This window comes from Dipodomys merriami, unplaced genomic scaffold (assembly GCF_024711535.1).
Source record: "Dipodomys merriami isolate MVZ:Mamm:240054 unplaced genomic scaffold, mDipMer1.0.p SCAF_11, whole genome shotgun sequence".
Lineage (NCBI taxonomy): Eukaryota > Metazoa > Chordata > Mammalia > Rodentia > Heteromyidae > Dipodomys > Dipodomys merriami.
Window position 1 is genome coordinate 14118989 of NW_027202382.1, and position 16241 is coordinate 14135229.

A 16241-nucleotide genomic window follows, 5' to 3' on the forward strand; every position below is an offset into this window, starting at 1 on the left:
CCGTGTTTTAAACACTGCACTGCCTTGCCTCCTGCAACTTAAAAGCTGGTAAGGGGGCCCACAGATTTGCCTTCTCCCCTTTTTGACTTCACAGATGTTGCAGCTGGACTCCTACCTCCTTGTCCTGCATTCTCAGCTCTGTGTGAATGTTACATTGATCAGAAAGAAAAATTTATTTTACTGTTGTGGGTTTTTTTGGGCAGTATTGAATTCAAATACAGGGTCTCAAACTTTCTAAGCATGTGCTCTACCACTTGAGCTGTGCCTCTAGCCCTGTACTTTGCTGATGCTAAATTCTCAACTAGCATTTTAAATTATAAAAGTAATGTACATTCCCATTAAAAATATATGTATAAGTATATGGTGAATAATCTTAAACTTCAATTTTATACAATTCCCTAGTCAAACTGTCTGTACAAGACCATTTTCAGCAAAGTCTATATAAACTTCCAGAAACTTTCTGAATATATTTATATATATGCAAATATATACATATTCTTTATTATTAACATCAACTAGTTGTACAAAGCTTAACTTTGACATGCCCATTTATGCACATAATATATCTTGATCAGACTTAACCTCTCTGTCATTTTCCATCTCCCAACCCAAACCAGTTGCAATAGCTTCATTTTTAAATTTTCACACTGAATATACTCATATTCAAAAAGTATGCAAATGTGTCTCTATTCCTGTAACTTGCTATTTTTTGAATTATGTATTTATTTATTCTAGTGTGGTATCAAACCCTTGGGGAATTTTCCATAACACTAAACAAAGGTTTAACTTATTATTCTATTTTTCAATAATATACTGCTTTAATTTATTATTGACAAAAATTACATATGTGTGTCCTGTACAACATATTTTGAAAAATTTTGAAATATGCAGTACATTGTAGAATAGCTAACTACTTAATATATTTATCTTTTTGTGACAAGGGCACTTAAAATATATTCATTTAGTGATTTTCAAGGATATAACACTTTGATATTGTTAACACCATGTTGTACAATAGTCATTCTTTTTTTTTTTTTTTTTTGGTCAGTCATGGGGCTTGAACTCTGGGCTTGGGTACTGTCCCTCAGCTCTTCAGCTCAAAACAAGCTCTCTACCACTTGAGCCACAGTGCTACTTCCAGTTTCTGGTGATAAATTGGGGATAAGGGTCTCAAAGACTTTCTTGTCCAGGCTGTCTTTGAACCATGATCCTCAGATCTCAGCCTACTGAGTAGATAAGATTACAGGCATGAGCCACCGGCACCTGGCAAACACTTAATTTTTTTTTTTTTTATTGGTCGTGGGGCTTGAACTTTGGGCTTGGGTGCTGTCCCTCAGCTCTTCAGCTCAAAGTGAGCACTCTACCACTTAAGCCACAGTAGCATAATAGTCATTCTTTTTTTTTTAAGACATGCATAGTATCCTAGTGAATTGCTCTAACTTATTTATTTAACTGGGCTTCTATTGCTAAATATTTAGATTTGTTTCCATTACAAATAACACTGCAAATAAAATTTGTTTCAAAGTACCCAATTTTTAGCAAGCAAGATGCATAAAATATATTCTAAAACTCAAGAAAATATAGCTGCTATATTAATAGTAGATACATGCTAAATTTTGGTACATACTGCCACATTACTGTAGAAAACGCTTGCAATAATTTATACTCTAGGAACAATGTGTGATAGTGCCTGTGATCCTGCATATCACTCTTTCAAAACTTGGAGAATGTTTTCCACTGCAAACACTTACTGGATGGCTTCTTTGTGTGCTTTAGACATTGTACTAGGTTCTGGGATTTTAAATGCATTCACTATAGCTAGAGGAAGATTTGTTGGTGAATTGAGGTTCCTTTGGGACTAAGAGCTTCTACTCTTTTAGAAACAGACTGCAAGCTGGTGAGGTATTTCATTTCAATTGAGCTTAATGGAAACCTGTTAGTGAGTTTTAAAGTAAGGACCAAGACAACTGAAATGGTAAATGCAGTCTCCTGGGTCCCCAAAAAGAGGAAACAACATCTGTGGGTTTGCATGCTTTGAAGAGCCCCTTTCCAGGAACAATCACGTTTCAGCATTGACTTGGTTTGGATATGTGATCTGCTAAACACTCTAGTCATCCATACAATGGGTGCTTCCTACTAGGCAAAGGGCCACACTTGTGGCTTAGGGCAAAGCAAGATTCATAATTGGGAATGTAATAATGCTAGCTATCATTTATTGGCCAGAAGACATAACCTTTATAGACATTAATTGATTTAATCCTCATAGCAAACCAATGATTGAGAGAGGGCTGCTATGATGCTCATTTTAAAGATAAGAGTACTGAATTTAGGGAAGATAACTCATCTAGGGTCATAGGATTAGCAATATCACAGTGTCTGGTTGATTTTAAAGCTCATACATGGATGCCATGACTCCATCGATACATTATATACACATTTTAAAAATAGGGCTGGAAAGGTGGCTCAGTGGTAGAGCACTTGCCTTGCATGCATGAGGCCCTGGGTTCGATTCCTCAGCACCACATAAGCAAAAAAGAAAAAAGCCGGAAGTGGCGCTGTGACTCAAGAGTGGTAGAGCACTAATCTTGAGCTGAATTGCTGAGGGACAGCAACAGGCCCAGAGTTCAGGCCCCATGACCAGCCCCCCCCAACTAAATAAAATAAAATAAAATAAATATATCTTCATGGGTCAGGTGTCAGTGGCTCATACCTGTAATCATAGCTACTCAAGAGGTTGAGATCTGAGGATCTAGGTTAAAGCCAGCCATGGCAGGAATGTCTGTGAAATTCTTATCTCTAATTAACTAGTAAAATCGCTGTTGTTCAAAGTGGTAGAGCACTAGCTGTAAGCAAAAAAGCTTAAGAATTTTTAAACCTTAAGTATCCCTAAAGCATTCTAAGTTCTAAGTTCTGGTAAATAATGCCCATCTCTTACACTGACTAGACTAGGAAGCTTGTTTTCAAATTATTCTTTTGTTGAATGTGAACAATTCATTGATGTGAGCAGTGCTCAGTGCCTTAGCATTTTACCTCATTTCATTTCATTTTAGAAGTGCTGGGTAGTACTAGAATTTGAACTCAGAGGCTGCACTTGATAGATAGACACTCTACCCCTTAATCTACATCCCCAGGCCTTTTTGGCTTTGCTTTAGTTTATTTGTAAGGTAGCATCTTATGGTTTTGCCCAGGGTCTGCTTCATACAGAAATCCTCGTATTTACTGCCTCCTTGGTTGATGGGATGATAGGTATATGGCACCACAGTAGGCTTATTGGTTAAAAAATGGGGGTCTTGCTACCTTTTGTCTGGATTGGCTTTGAACACTGATCTTCCCAGTCTCCATCTCCCGGGTAGCAAGGATTACAGGTATGAGCCACTGTGCCTGGCTGTTTATTGCATTTTTTGAAACAAGGCCCTGCTATGTATGTAATGCTGGCCTTGAACTCACAATTGAATTATTACTGTTGAAAGATAATAGAAGACAAAGAGATTGATGGCTCCAAGCTTCCAATCCAGGTGACTAAAGGGCTACTGGTACACTTACATGAGACAAGGAATATTGGAGGAAGTGGCCGTTTGGGATGAAAAGAAACCGATATTGAATGCCCTGTGATAAATGTGAATATGAAGTACTGCACTGAGCTTTATCATGAAGTAGAAGATGAAGCCATGGGTGGAGATAGGAATACCATAAGGGAGTATAAAGAATAAGAGCACTAGAGGGCAAATCATATATCCATAGAGGGGAGGGATCAAGGATATTGAGGAGCAATTGGAGAGATGCGTGATATTAAAAAGAAAATAGAGCCAAGTCAGATAGTACAAGAGAACCTAAGAAGTGACCACCAGTCAGCGAGGTGGTTACTCTTGACCTTTGTAAGAGTAGGTGAACTCTCATCCCAGTGCTCTGTGCTAGAGGCCCAAAGGTGAGTAAGACACAGTTCCTGCCCTTAGGTTGTTCACACTTAAATCTCTAACAAAGACAACAGAAAAACAGAGCAGGTCAGGCTGGAACTCTGCTATCTACCTCCTTGATGACCTGGGTTAAGATGTGTGAAACTTGGAGGGCTCGGTGGGCTTCTTTTTCCTGTCTCAGTCTTTCATGGATATCTTCCATTGGCCAAATAGAATGGCCTGCCCAAGAGAAGGTAGCCTTCTTTTGTTGATAGCATAAAAATAATGAGCTTCCCTTACTGGAACTTCCAAGTCACTTCCCATATATGCTAGCTTCTTTTCATAGCACTATCCTCTTTTATAGACCCAAACTCAGGGACAACAGAGTGTGTATTTGAAGTTACATTTGGATCTTAATGTTATATATAACAGCCAGTACTTGTGGTGATAGTGGTGGTGATTGAAGGTGGATGAAAGTCTGTTCAAGGTAAGGAAAGGAATAGTGGAAGGTGGTAGAAGAAAGGTGGAAATTTATCAGGAGGAGTTAGCTAAAGGACTAGCAGGGGGAAAGTGGGTAGGATTTTGTTAGGCAGAGGATTAGGATGGGAGGGTGATGGGGGGAAGGAAAACAACATTCCTGGCAGAAGGAATAGTAAAAAGCGAATTGGAAAGTAGTAAGGTCCAGGCCAGGCTCAGAATACTTGTGAATATCCTAGCACATGAGGGCAGTAGGACAGGCTGGAATGGAGACTTGGGGCCAGATGATGGGGTTCTGAGGGAGTTTGGGCTTTCTTCTTCTGTGGTTTGATGGCTTCTGGAAAGGAACCTTCAAAAGCTTTTCAGGAATTCAGGCTTGTCTGTCTCAGGCTTCTCCTCCTGGAAGACCAAGGGCCCAAAGTGGCAGCCTGACATTCAATCTCTTTTGCCATGGTTGGGAAGTCAGGCTGTAGCTGATTTCATTGGCCTGTTTTGCATTTATTATAGTGTGGCTTTTATAGTGTGTTAATTGAAATATTTCCAACTGCCAAAAACAATTACACTCAAATTGCCTTGTCAGTTCTTTTATTGCCAGATAAATGTTTTACAGACATATTTACAGGGGGCAGTGGTAACTGGATCTTGTTTTCTACTTAAGGCTGGTGGTTTGGGCTGGGATCAGCTCTCTAGGGCTCTGCAGTGGGCCAAAAAGCTGTTGGATGTTGTGATGCTTCTATCTCGTTACCTTAGGAATCAAAGGCTGTTCAAAGGAAAGAATTTTCTGGCTCATATGGCTTAGCCTCAGAACAGGGTTCCCACCACCAGGAACCTTGGCAACCTGGCAGAAATCTGAATCCTTTCAACCCAAGCTGAGACCTGCTTTTCTGTTCTGGAATCCCCATCCAAGTGTTTCCCAAAGACCCTTATAAGAACTGTGAGAGCTCATCTTGTCTCACTCACTCACTGTGGGCTTGAGGTAGTCCAGAGACTTGCCCAAGATCACACAGGTACTCTGTGACAGTGCTGGAAGCAGAAGTCTTTTTCTGATGTGTCATGTTACCTCTGGCTTACATTCCTCTGTTGTCTTGACTCGTTAGTGCATGCGCTAGGCTGACTTCTTTCAAACCTTCCCCTCCCTCACATCTCTGTCCTCTGCAGATCCCCTCATGCTTGATGGCCTGAAACACGCTATCTGTATGATATAGATATATTGTTGGAATTGTATTGTAGAATGGTTTACTATGCCTGTGATTGTTCTTCCCTTGCCTCTGCAACTGCTATTTTCTCCTTCTGAAAACATCTTCTCTACCTAGACAGTGCATCTTATCCTGTGATACCCAGTTAAGAAATGGCCACTTCTGGAAACTTTCCTGAGCACTCCAGACTGAGTGGGTACCCCTATGCATCTCTGCAGCACCTTGTGACAGAGTTAGCTTTCCAAGGAACATGCTAAGTGACTGAAAGTGACAAACACAGATTACACTCACCAGACTTCTGTGAACCTTGAATAAACGAGGGAAGAGACTCTCTCTCTCTCTCCTCTCTCTCTCTCTCTCTCTCTTTCTCAGCTGTCTCTGTCCCACTGCTTAGACTAGTGCCTAACAAATAAAGAAATACACCACCAAAGTTTATCAACTTGAATTGCACATTGTTTGGGTTAGCCAGCATTTTGTCACTATAACAAAATAACTGAGGCAGGTTTCTTTCAGCTCACAGTTCTGGAGGTTCAAGGGCATGGCTACTGCCTCAGCTAGCTTTGTTAAGGCCTTCATGGTAGATGGTGGAGATTGTGTGGGAAGAGGATCCCATCATAAACCAAGAAGCTGAGAGAGGAGGTCACAGGCTTGCTTCTTATACAAATACCAACAAAAAGCAGAGTTAGAGGATTGGCTCAAGTGGTAGAGTACCAACAAAGAAGCAATAAGCCCTAAATTCAAGCCTTGTACTGAGGAAGAAAGAGAGGGGGAATGGGAAGAGAGAGAGGGAGGGAGGGAGAGAGGGAAGGAGAGAGGAAGGGAGAGGGGGAAGGAGAAAGGAAGGGAGAGAGGTAGGAAGGAAGGGAAAGAAAGAAGAGAAGGAAGGAAGGAAGGGAGGGAGGGAGGGAGGAAAGTCTAGTGCCAAGTGTACCCAGTTATTCCTAGTAAGTTAGTCTCACTGACGCTAAAACAGGATTGCCTCAGACCCAGGCCCCATGGCAGGACCAAGGAACACGTGTCCCCACTGAGAGTGTTAGAGAACTGTTTTTGAGACTTGAGAAAGTTTAATAACCTTTATCTGCAAGGTTTTGGATAGAAAACTCTCTGTGATACTATTTATGATATTCCCACATCAATTGGCTTGTGACTTTGCCTTCTGTTTCTCTCCTTTTTCCTCCAGAGCGTCAGTGTGAGCAGAGGAGCCAGGAAGAGAGTAAGTGCTGACCGACTCCACCAGTTCCTCCCAAGGTGCTCATGGCACCTTTTATGTTGGAAATATATCTATATATTTTTGGAAAATTCAAACAAGATAAAACATTAAAATTACCCTTAAAGGGCCGGGAAGGTGGCTCAGTGGTAGAGTGCTTGCCTTGCATGCATGAGGCCCTGGGTTCGATTCCTCAGCACCACATACTCAGAAAAAGCCAGAAGTGGTGCTGTGGTTCAAGAGATAGAGTGCTAGCCTTGAGCTGAAGAGCTGAGGGACGGTGTCCAGGCCCAGAATTCAAGCCCCACAACCAAAAACAAAATTACCCTTAAACCTACCACCCTGGAATAACCTTCTAGTTAGCATATGATATTGTATCATCCTAGATATTTTTATGAATATATGAAAATTACATGTGTTATTTTTTACACAGAATCACACTATGTATGTATTACTGTATAGCTTGTTGTTTCAAATAAACCATTTAGAGTATTTTCCATTGCTAATAAACATACTTCTATAGCACTGTTGGATTTACTACATAATGTTTTGACATATATTCCTTAAGGCCCTATCATAATTTTTCAAGCATACCTATTGCTGGACATTTAAATCTCTTTTTAGACATATCTTTTTAGTATATAAATTCACACACCTAAATCTTTGGGCATGTTCCTTATATCCTTAATATAAATTTGCACATATAGAAATTTGAATCAAAGAATAGAAATAGAAAGAATAGAAACAGCCATTAGGCAAGCTTTGGTAAATTTTTCCAAACTGCTCTATAGAAAGGTCATGTTCCTTTATGGGTGCCTGCTTTCACAGTTTCACCAATACTGGATGCCAGTTTGGTTTGGTTTTTGTTTTATAACTTGCCAGATTTTTTTGGGGTGGGAGAAACATTGCTTTATTTTGCATATCTTTGATTGTTGGTAAGGATGAGCTTAAAGTCTGTCTATCTATCTATCTATCTATCTATCTATCTATCTATCTATCTATCTATCTATCTATAGTGACGTAGGGCCTTAAGGCCTGGTAGATAGATAGATACTTATCTATCTATCTATAGATCTGTAGGGCCTTAAGGCCGGATAGAAAGATAGATGGTGGATAGATAGATAGATAGATAGATAGATAGATAGATAGATAGATAGATAGATATCATAGCCTAGTAGTTACCTGTCTGTCAGAAAAGGCAAAACTTCTAGTCCTTGAGTTTTGGCTTAAAGTAATCAAGTACGATGCTGGAGGGGATGTGGACAGAAGGGAACCCTACTGCATTGTTGGTGGGAGTGTAAACTTGTTCAACCACTTTGGAAAGTAGTATGGAGGGTCCTCAAAAGACTCCACATAGAGCTCCCCTATGACCCAGCAATCCCACTTTTGGGCATTTACCCAAATGATCACAGACCAGACCATACTAAAGCTCCCAGCACAACTATGTTTATTGCAGCATTATTTACCATAGCTAAGATATGGAACCAACCCAGATGCCCTGCAGTAGATGAATGGATCAAGAAAATGTGGTATATATACACAATGGAATTCTATGCCTCCATCAGAAAGAATGACATTGCCCCATTTGTTAGGAAATGGAAAGACCTGGAAAAAAATTATATTAAGTGAAGTAAGCCAGGCTCAAAGAAACATAGGTCCCATGGTTTCCTTTATTTGCAATAACTAGTATATGTCTGAGACAAGCATAAAAGTTCAGATAATTTGATGTTAGGTGAAATGAAATGATTTTGCTTTCATGCAATTGTTTCTAACATATTTATAAGATGATTTCTTTTTTGGGGGGGGAGGGTGTCAGGTCATGGGGCCTGAACTCTGGGCCTGGGCCCTATCCCTCAGCTCTTCAGCTCAAGGCTAGCGCTCTACCACTTGAGCCACTTCCGGCTTTTTTTCTTTTTGCTTATGTGGTGCTGAGGAATCAAACCCAGGGCCTCAGGCATGCAAGGCAAGCACTCTACCACTGAGCCAGCTTCCCAGCCCTATAAGATAATTTATTTCTTTGTTGCTTTGTATGTCCTTCCCCCACGGTATAACCCCTGCTTTCACTGTATTTGATGTTGGTATAATTTATGGAGGGGAAGGGAAAAAACAAATTGTTTAAATAGGGATACAGATGGACCTATTGCAGCAATGAGATGTACAAAGTGTTATGTTGAAAAATGAACTTTACAGGCTGGGAAGGTGGCCCAGTGGTAGAGCGCTTGCCTTGCATGCCTGAGGCCCTGGGTTCGATTCCTTAGCACCACATAAGCAAAAAGAAAAAAGCCAGAAGTGGCGTTGTGGCTCAAGTGGTAGAGCGCTAGCCTTGAGCTGAAGAGCTGAGGGACAGCACCCAGGCCCAGAGTTCAGGCCCCACGACTGGACCCCAAAAAAAAAGAAAAGAAAAATGAACTTTACAGCCTTGGCGGGGGTGGGGGGGTGGGGTGGGGGTGGGGGCTGGGGTGGGGAGGGCACGGGGGGGGGGTGGAGATGGGAAGGGATGAGAAGGGGAAACAAAGGAGGAGGCAACAATGCTTGATAAGAAATGTACTCATTATCTTGCCCATGTAATTGTAACCCCTCTGTACAGTATTTTCACAATAAAAAACACAAAGTAATCAAGTACAAGAGAAAACAAGAATAACTTACTGTAAGCTAGCAAAGTAGAGGATCAAGGATAAATTAGAGTAGAGCAGTCTAAAGAGCAGCTTGGCATCTTTTCTGGAGTCTAAACCACTTTTTCATGAAGGCTTACATTTGGTAGCTCGCTGGTCTGAACTTTTCTTTCTAAGCTAAAGGGAAGGGAGAAGGGAGGAGCCAGTTCTGGTCCCACCGCTGTGGCCAGAACCCACCACAATATTTCAGCTAAGCCCTGACCCTCAGGGCTGTGGTTTTCAAGGCAACGAGACCTCTGGCCTGGGCAGTCCCTTTGGACTCTTCCATGGAGGAATCTATTGTACATTTTATATTCTATGTACAATAGGCAGAGCTTGGCTTCGGGGAAGTTTCATGAATAAAGAGGTTTCCTGTAACATTCCTTACTTGTCTCAGCCAATCAGACACTCCAAACCCTCATGTGAGGTGATTTGTTTTGTTTTGTTTTTAAACTGTATTATCTTTAAATAGTTGTACAAAAGGATTTCAATTCAGCATGTTAATTTACTAGTACAATGTACCTTAATCAATATCACCCTCATGTAAGGTTTCTGTCCCAGGATGAAGATTCAGGGACTGAAGTGGGAGAAGGGACCGATGACTGGAACCAGTCCAAAGTCACAGTTAGACCCCCTGACCAGCTAGAGTTGACAGAAGCGGTGAGTGAACAATCTCCTATCATTGCTCCTGCCACCTCTTCGGCTTCAGAGTTATTGTCTTCCATAGTATGGATTAGAAGCCTGCACAAGCCTGAATGTGTGACTCTTACTGGCACCCTGGGGGTCCTAAACCTCAGAGAGAGTGGCAGGGATCTAGTGCATGATCCTCTTGGTATTTCTTTCCCTCAGGAGTTGAAGGAAGAGTTCACTCGGATCCTAACAGCCAACAACCCACACGCACCCGAGAATATTGTCAGGTACAGCTTCAAAGTAAGTCGTCCCTCCTTGGGCAAGGCCTCTGTATCTCCTTGGAGAAGCAGTGACTTGTCACATTACAAATGCCTTTTACATATTAGAGGAGTCACACGTCTAGTTCTGTCTTTTTGCTGGATAATTGGAGATGGGAATCTCATGGAGTTTTCTGCCACGGCTGGTTTTGAACTATGATCCTCAGATCTCAGCCTCCTGATTAGCTAGAATTACTGGTGTGAGCTACCAGTGCCTCTGTTTCTTCTTCTATTTTGAACCTATTTGTTCCATGTTTACTATGTATTAATGTTAGATCCTATATTGGATTTTTCTTTTTCTTTTTCTTTTGCTACTGAGATTGGAACTAGGCCTTGTGCTTATTAGGCAGGCACTTTATCATTTGTATCCTCTGCTATTTTTGGTTTTATTCTTTTTCAAACAGGAGTCTCAATTTTATTTATTTATTTATATTTTTTGGCAGTCATGGGGCTTGAACTCTGGGCTTGGGTGCTATCCCTCAGCTCTTCAACTCAAGGCGAGTGCTCTACTGCTTGAGCCACAGCGCCACTTCTGGTTTTTCTAGTGGTTTATTGGAGATAAGAGTCTCATGGACTTTCCTGCCTGGGCTGGCTTTGAACCATGGTCCTCAGATCTCAGCCTCCTGAGTAGCTAGGATTACAGGCATGAACCACCAGCGCCCAGCTTAGGAGTTTCCATTTTTATCCCCAGGCTAGCCTGGATTTTAATCTTCCTATTTATGCTTCCCACATTGCTGGTATGAGAGGCACAGATCCTATGCCAAGCTTATGGACTGAGATGGAGTTTCTCAAGCTTTTTGGCTAGATTAGCTTTGAATCAGAACCCTCCTGATCACCTCTCATGTAGACATGAGCCATGTCTCTTGTTTAGTTAGATATTTTACATAGAATATCATATATAATCATTATGTTGCTTTAATGTAGGAATTGTATATCCGGCTGGACTTGGTATCTATTGAGAATAGTGGAGGTAGGGTCGTGAAGGTGCATTTGGTGCTTATATCTGCTCTGCCCAGGGTCTGTGGTAAGGCAGATGGATTGGGATCCTTGGTGTAGACAGAGGAGACAAAGCACCTGAACCAGTGATCAGTAAATGTGGAACTGCTTCAAATTGGAAGCAGAGGGTATTTAGAAAGAAATATTTGATGAGAACTTTTTTAAATGCTGGATTACATTTGCTTCTTTAAACTGAAATTTGGTGAAAACTTCAAGTTAATGGAAGAGTTGGTGAACTGTATTTCCTTTAACAGAAATGGGTTGTCTAGCCTTAGAAAATAAAGGAAGACTACATTCTGACAGCATCCTTTTTTGGGATCCCTGGTCTTACTCAGCCTCTTCTATTCTTAGGAAGGCACATATAAGCCTATTGGCTTTGTGAACCAACTTGCAGTTCACTTCAGCCAGGTGGGCAACTTGATTCCCAAAGACTCTGACGAAGGACGGCGGCAGAAGTACCGTAATGAATTAGTGGCAGGTAGGACTGTGGACCAGCCTGAGGTTGAAATCTCGAACCTAGTCCCCTTTGTCTGGGCTTTCCAAAGAGTTGACTCCTATGCCAGAACATGGCAGAGCCTTCACTTACATAATGTCTGATAGCTAGTTTTCCTGGACAGGCCCAAGAGTTATCCTCTAAGACCCAGGCTAAAAACACAGGTTCTGACAGGCAGGCACCAAAAAAGCCATCCTGCCAGGGAATGGAAGAACAGGCCTGGACTTTGGCTTATTGGAAATTTTCAACCAAGGTTCCCAGGAGTCCATCAAGCAGGTGGTTTCAGACACAGAAGTCCTTGAAGAAGAGGAAGAACCAAAGGAACCAGGAACAGAAGCTGGCAGTCAAACAGATGTGCCTGTAACTGAAGTGTGTATGATGTTACTCTCTGACCCACTCCTTCCAGGGAAAACTGTGGATAGAGGCTGCAGGGGTGGTTCAGGACAGAAGGAGGGAGGCAAACGTGAGACATTAGAGGCTGCAGATTCCAATGTGTCTGTAGCATCATCTCTCCCACCCCCATTCTTTCCAACTTCAGGAATGCCCCTTATTCCTGATTCTCCTGAATTCCCACTGCCTTCCTCTTAAAGCTTGTCCTCTGGATCTTTATTTCTTTTCAGGCAGCTGAAAAAGTAATTGAAGAAGAATTTATGGCTCCTGTGCAGCCCAAGGAGCGAAAACTCACTAACCAGTTTAACTTCAGTGAGAGGGCATCACAGACTTTAAACAACCCTCTTCGGGTACAGTCTCCTTTATTTTGACACTGTTTTGTATAGCAGGGGAGAAGCAAACCTGATCCCATCCTAGCAGTCCTCAACTTAGCAAGGGTGGCAGGGAAGATCACAGTTTTACCTCTCTAAGTAGAGCTGGGGCACACATTAAAGTCCTTGTAAGCCATCTGGGCAATTCAAGTAGAGTGACAAGGAGTGTATGAATCTTGCAAACTCCGAAGAGACTAAAACTAAGCTTTGGCTAAGGAATAGAAAACTGCACTTGGGAAAGACAGACAATGTCCCATCATGCTAAGGGTGAAGGGGGCCTAGGAATCAGTCCAACTGAAGTTGATAGTCTCTATGGTAGACTAACTGGAAAAATCTAGAAGGTTCTCTGATTTGTAAGTATGGAAGATCCTGAGAACCAAGCTGAGGGAGCCTTACAAGGTTTTAGGTACAAGATTCACAAACAAGGGCAGTGTTCGACAGAAATGAATCTGCGACGGAGGGCAAAGATTAACACTCTTTATGGTCCCTTATGTTGACATCACCTAATCTGGATGATATATCATGGGGGAGACTGACTTCCCCTAGTGGAGCCAAAGACTCCAGTATTAGAAAGAAGCCTTTTCAGAATATGGGATAATAGTTCCAGAGCCTGTTGGAAGCTGGTAACATCTTGGCTTTTTGTAGATCTGTTCATCCCCACTTGGAATTTATCTTGGTTAAAACAGAGACAATAAGGCTACATTGTCATGCTTTATAGCTTCAGCTTCTTCTAAAAGAGGCCAGAATGGAAAGAATGTGGGCTTTGAATGCATTATTCAATCCCTTTCTTTATTTTCCCAGATTTGTGTCCTACCCCTTCCTCAACCGTCTCCTAAGTTGGAGTGAGGAGGAATTGAGGGTTTTCTGTGAATTTCCTGTATCATTGTTCTCTAGGACCGAGAATGCCAGATGGAGCCTCCTCCCAGGGCAAACTTTTCAGCCACAGCCAATCAGGTAAGACCCTGGGTTGGCCATCATTATCCCATCATTATCCCTAATGCCATTCATCCTTGTCACTTTCAGCAGCAAAGGAGACGAGCCTAGTTAGGGACTCATCTGTCAGTCTGCCCTTCTCATCTATCCACCTATCTTCTCATTGTCCTGAGCATTCAGTTTCTAAACACCAGGTACAGTATACAGTAGGTCTCCACATAGCAAGCTCTAGATCAGCTAGCTACATGCCATCACACAGAGCAGGCTGTCCCAGCTGAAAGTACGCATGGTTCCTGGAGCTTTCTCCAGACTGGGTGATAATAATTATTCTCATGGACTCTTTGGAGCCCCTGGCACCCTGTAGCTGACTTAGTAGTCTGACATTGCCCTTCCAAAAGCCTTTGGCACTTGTAGACTCTCCTACTGCCCCCTCAAGTACTCCTAGATGACCATGCTGATTTGGGCAGGATCTGGAGCTAGGAGACTTAAACTTAGGCTGTAACTCTGCTATTCCAGTGATTAGATTTTGAGCAACGCATGCTTCAGTTTCTTTTTCTGTCAAGAGAGAATGAAAGTGGCCTCACAGGGTTCTTGGAGAGTTCTCAGTAAGATTAGCCTATGCTGACATACTCTGCAGAGTGAATATTGGCCTATGTGTGAGTTTTTAAATGTAAGGTGTGCCTATCTGGCCTCCAGGTGGCAGTGACTGCCCAGTCTGGTCCTTTGCATTGTCCCAGCACCAGATCCTTTGCTTCCTCAGCTGCTGTCATTGGCCTTCCCTTTCTTCAGGTCCACTTAGCAGGGGTTCTCATCTTTTATTTCTTTCTAATTCTGAGCTATGATCAGCGCTATAGATAGCTGGCCTGAGCCAGTATTTTTTTTTTGATGGGGGAGACATGTTTTCAATTTCCTAATTCAGAGTCTTATTGGTCACTAACAAAGATGTTAGCCAGCTGATGTTTGCTGGTTTGTTTTGACCAGTGGAGACTTCAGGCTAAGGCAGTGCTGCTCTCTACCTAAAGACTGAGACACTGGGCTCCAGGGTTGGTAGGCCAGATCAGAAGTGTCCTTGAGAGTGCCTTTAGTCTTGTTCCAAAGCCGAGGGCTAGCAGGGAAGACAGACACTGAATACATAATTACACTAGGAAGAACAGAGGATGCTATGTTGACTTGTGACATGTTAGCATGGCCAATTCCTCAAGTTAGAATGCTGAAGAGAAGCTGGTTGGGTGATGACTCTCTCATCTTGTCCTTGTCTAGTGGGAAATCTATGATGCCTACATGGATGAACTTGAAAAGCTGGAAAAGACCAAAGAGAAAGAAAAGGCAAAGACTCCAGTGGCTAAAAAAACAGGGAAGAGGGCCTCAAGGAAGCTAACATCCATGGAGTCCCAGGTTTGTCTCTGTCACAGAATGTCTCAGTCAGGCAACAGCCTCTGGGTAGATGGAAACCTGACTGGGAAGGGCTTCACAAATACTTAAGAAGACAGCTAATGTTGAAGTGTGAATAGTTCTTTCTTTGGGGCATGATATGAGGAGAAATACAATTGCCTCTGGCATTTTGTGTCCCCCGCCAATTTTATATAGGCCCAAAGAAGCCATGAACTTTCTTGAAACCATTATATAGATATCAGGAAGAAATAATCTGCCTAGGATAGGGGTAGGAGGTGAGGACAAGATACCACTTCCAAAGGATTTGGGCGGGTAAGAAGCTTTTCTGTTTTAAGTCCTTCGGTTTAATTGTACCTGATATTTAAGGTGGGTCTTAAGAGCCAATATCTATGTCAGAGATAAGCACAGGTACTATCAGTGCCAGGTCAATGAACATGGACAATATGCTGGGTTTACCATGAGGAGCCATGTAAGAGTCATTTGAAAGATCAAGCAAGAGTGGAGGCTCACAGGGTCATAGCCAGCATATATTTGTGGAGCCACACAGAATAGTGATCCAGCGATGAGTAGTCACTGAAGGAAGAGTCACCATAGGGAGATGCTTAAAGCCTACCCTTCAGCAGTGAGAAATCTGGGTTGGAGGCCAGGTCCAGTGTTAAGATGAGGATGGGTTGGATCTGCAATGAAAAAGAGCCAGAGGAAGCTGGGGGCAGGCTTCAGCACCACGGACAGCTCCCACAGAGCCACTCTCAGGGAAGTAGAAGCTGGAGCTCCACTTCAGAATAAACCAGATCCATTAAAGGAAGTTCTGCTTCCTTTGAAGTATGCTCCCTTCCTCTCAATCCTCTGTTCTCTAACCTGATGGTGTGTGTCATTTTTGAGGGAATGTTTGAAGGTCTCTTGTTATGGTTTCATAGAAATTGTTCCAATATATCTGTTAGAGTGGAACCCAGTGATCATGACCATGCTGGGTACTGGAACTCTGAGGTGAAAGAATAGAGTCCCTGCCCTAAGGCTTGTTCTGTGCAGATTCTTGGCTCGTCCTGTATCATTCCCCAGAGGTTAGAGGCTTCAAAAGGGCTCTGTCCCGGGTCAGGGCACTTATGAAGATCCATCAGATTTTGATTATGGACTGTGCTGGTACCCATGGTTGCAGAAACCTCAAATACAATCATTAAGATTTAGGATCCAATAGAAAAAGATTCTTTGGCTGAGACTGAAAACTGAGCTGGGGTCTCAGCCCTGACAGAGTTTAGGGTAAAACAAATACCTCAGAGAGGACAGTCCCCACTCCT

General features: G+C 42.4%; 1 protein-coding gene across 2 annotated transcripts in view; it reads left to right on the forward strand.

Moving 5' to 3' along the window:
* The window catches only part of Dnai1 (dynein axonemal intermediate chain 1), a 63454-nt gene that overhangs the window by 15498 nt on the left and 31715 nt on the right, over positions 1-16241 (forward strand). For both annotated transcript variants that reach the window (XM_070009025.1, XM_070009017.1), the window contains exons 2-9: positions 6747-6779; positions 9986-10084; positions 10274-10354; positions 11719-11845; positions 12114-12229; positions 12481-12600; positions 13516-13575; positions 14815-14949. In XM_070009025.1, the coding sequence (XP_069865126.1) occupies positions 6747-6779; positions 9986-10084; positions 10274-10354; positions 11719-11845; positions 12114-12229; positions 12481-12600; positions 13516-13575; positions 14815-14949 (771 nt within the window). The remainder of the gene's footprint in view (positions 1-6746; positions 6780-9985; positions 10085-10273; positions 10355-11718; positions 11846-12113; positions 12230-12480; positions 12601-13515; positions 13576-14814; positions 14950-16241) is intronic.